The sequence below is a fragment of the Monopterus albus genome, unplaced genomic scaffold (genome assembly GCF_001952655.1).
Source record: "Monopterus albus unplaced genomic scaffold, M_albus_1.0 scaffold71.1, whole genome shotgun sequence".
Lineage (NCBI taxonomy): Eukaryota > Metazoa > Chordata > Actinopteri > Synbranchiformes > Synbranchidae > Monopterus > Monopterus albus.
The window spans coordinates 188567-191997 of NW_018127951.1; the positions used below are offsets into that span (position 1 = coordinate 188567).

The window sequence follows — 3431 nt, forward strand, 5'->3', positions numbered from 1 at the left end:
ATGACCACAGGGATGAGCACTGCCGGCATTCATCGGGGTTTCCTCAAGAAATATGGTAATCTTGTTATTCCTTCATTTGTGTGCCACTTTCTGCTACTGTTGCTTTATTTGCTTCATGCTTGTGCTCATGTGATATATCAGAAGTCAAGTTTTTTCTAACATTTAAATGCTCCACCTATGTTTGTTGCAGCTTGTATTTGACTTCTGAGTTATTTGTCATTATTTTGTCCATGTAGAGAGTTATGATGGTTCAGTCATTCAGAAAAGCAAAAGCCTTTTGAGAAATTGCTTTTACAGCATTATTGACAACCAGAATCAAAACCAACGATTACAGTTGGCTGAGATTCTCAGTCTTATATTTGATCAAATTTTTGATTATTAGTGTTTATAAGACATTTTTTAGAATTATATCAATGACAAACTGAAAATGTCCCGTGTTTACTATTTGTCTGATCATGGTTATAATTAATGGGAAACTGCAGATTGGAATTAGATAATAGCACAGAAGGGGTTACAAGATCCAAGGTACAGTGATGAGAGTTGTTTTTATGCTGAACCAAAATGAATGACAGCAGATGGCAAGTGAAGGGGTAAAGCATTCACCAACCCTCCACTATGCTGGCAGTATGTAGGCAACTGAATAACTGTCAAGTGATTTCAAAGATAATCTAATCTGTGTTATCTAAAAATTAATAATTAATCAATTAATAACTCAAGATACATTTTATCTTTTATGTAAAGTGGCTGTGAGTATCTTGGAAAGAACTATATAAATAAGTCTATCATTACCTCCTGCTCCTACCTATAAGCCATTCTCTGATGCTTTTTGACTGCAGGGGGCTTCATGTTTAAGCAGTGGAAGGAGAAGTATGTGGTGCTGACCATGGAGGGAAGCCTGCTGGTGTGTCGCAATGCTGAGTCCCCTCCAGATCATGTGGTAACACTACAAACTAATTGTGAGTTGATTGTAGAAGGACGGGAAATTCTTGACCTACCCAGGTTGCCTTCAGGGGGCAGGAGGGACTGCTGCTTCGCCCTCATCCTGCCCCAGAGCAAGTTCCTGCTTCTGCTCACAGAAAACCCTGATGACTGCAAGTAGGTTTCTCTCTCACACACTCTCTCATGAACACGTTGCTCTTACTTACTTTGATAACATACAACACATAATGCATTCCCCAGTCCTTTACTCTAACCTTAACCATCACAACTAAAGTGTCAATGCTAAATGCTAATTCCTACCCCAACCCTAATCTAAACCTCATTCTAACCTAATTCAAGTCTTGATCCCCAGACAAACCACTAGAATTTGCAAAGAACCAGTCCCAGCTACAAGGCCTCACAGCAGTGGTTTCAAAATTTGTCTACACAGAAAGGCGTACACACACACAGGAATACAAATGTCATTTGCTCCACTAATTTTCAGATGTCAACTGCATGATGTGACATATTTACACATTTACAGTGGCAGCCCTGTGAAATATACTGTTTTATGCATTAAGTAGCTATAAAATGTTACCTAATCTTCATCTAAGTCACAGGTAGCCTATAGACAAAGACAGTGTTAACACAAACATTTTAATGTAATTTTTATTGAACACATCCATTAAACATTCACAGTGCTGGTGGAAAAAGGGAAGTTAATCCTTGGATTTAATAAGTGATCAAACCTCATTTGGCAGCAAGTGCCATGTTCAAACAGGTCCTGTGGATCACACCTACACAGTTACAAAATGTTCCAGAAAGTGTGTTTTGTTTGTTTGAAATCACCTTCATCCATCACCAGCTTCTACTGAGCTTCAGCCACCCTGGCATCATCATGCAATATATTTTTTATCCATTTTCTCCTCAAGGATGGCAAGCTCTGTTCATGTGAACAGAGATGTTAACCAGGTCCACATTCCATTTTTGATTGTGAGAATCATTTATTCAGTGTATACAAGAACAGTGATTTGTGTGTTAAAATGTAATTGTTCATTAATGAAGAAGAAGATGTGAAGGATACATTTTTGACCACGGTTTAGAAATATAAATAGTCATTAGACCTTTGCTCTCTGACTTCCTTATTTAACATATTAGTCTATTGTCTGATTTTATTATGGCCCACAACAGGACATTGCCACAATTTATTTTCCTAATACAATTTTCCTAAAGCTTTCCTTGTCATATTTACCTTCCACAGTCTTTGGCTGAAGTGGATCAGAAAAGTGAGAGAGGTGAGTCAACAGTTTTACCTTCAGTCCGGCCCTGCTGTGGCTTCATTCAACTCTTCAGAACAGTCCCTCACCTGTCATTTCTAGTGGTGTGTTTATGTGTATATGCAGAAGAAAAAGAAATATTAAAATGTGCAATTCACAAACATCCTAGTTCCTTGTGTGTTTTCAAAATATGTGAGATTTCTATGCTACTGTTACACATTTTATCTCTGTGACATAATAATCCTGTGTTTGCCTCATTGTCTAGGGTGTCATGTCACCCCTGACCCTTCAGAGACAGCACAGCATCATTCCCTGTATCACAGACAGAGACCCCCAGCCTGAGTCTTCTAGTGATAAAGACCCGGGGTTACCCAAGGTCAGTGAGGGCACGCCACCTCTGTCTCGAGTCAGTGAACGGGGAGGTTCCTTCAGAGACAGAAGCCAAAACCAAGGTACACCATCAGGTCGCTCATAGTGCCTTGACAGCGTTTAGAGGAAGGAGAATGACAGACTGGCTCAAAGTCAGAATAAAGAGGAAAAAAAGTAGAAATCTTCAAAGCACATGTTACATATTAGACTGACCATTTCATAACTTGCCAACTATTCCCTGATATGGCGTATTTAAGGAAAACAACACTATTATTTCATATCAGTGGCATCATTTTTCCAATGACTTTTTCAGCCATTGTACCACGAAGGCCTCTGCGTAGTGTTTCTGCAGCCCACCCTCATCATGTGTCAGATTGTCTTCGCCATGGTAACAGCAGCGATGCCCGGGCAGTGAGGGCAGTGTGCCTACTGATGGGAGGGGCAGCAGCCTCCTCTGCTCTGGGGTACCTCAACTCCTGCTCCCCTTCTTCTTCTCTTGCAAGCAGAGCTGCAGAGATCGCTCATGGCGCAGGAGGCTTCTCCGAGCTTTCTGCAGGTGACTCCTTCCACGTCTGCAGCCAGGATGTCGACTCCCCACACTTCAACAGCTTTGACTTTGAAGGAGACTCTGACTTTGATGCATTTGACTGTGGAGGATTTGCTTTTTAGTTGTGATTAAACAGAGAGACACAATGTTTCAGAGACCTTTTACTGTCATGACAGTCTCTGTGTTGGTATACATTTAAAATGTAAGGACCTTGTTATTAACTATTCACTTGTTGGGTTTCCTATAAGTCTAAATTAAAAATGAATGAAGATGTTCTTCCTGGCATTCTGCCCATGCTTCTCAGGTAAATCATTCATGCT

General features: G+C 40.4%; 1 protein-coding gene across 1 annotated transcript; it reads left to right on the forward strand.

Annotated features, from left to right (window-relative positions):
- LOC109963226 (uncharacterized) lies at nt 1-3233 on the forward strand. The gene is made up of 5 exons (XM_020605574.1): nt 1-55; nt 837-1095; nt 2180-2213; nt 2461-2647; nt 2878-3233. Exons 1-5 carry the CDS (start codon nt 1-3, stop codon nt 3231-3233), a joined length of 891 nt encoding a protein of 296 aa, XP_020461230.1.
- The last annotated feature ends 198 nt before the right edge of the window (nt 3234-3431 follow it).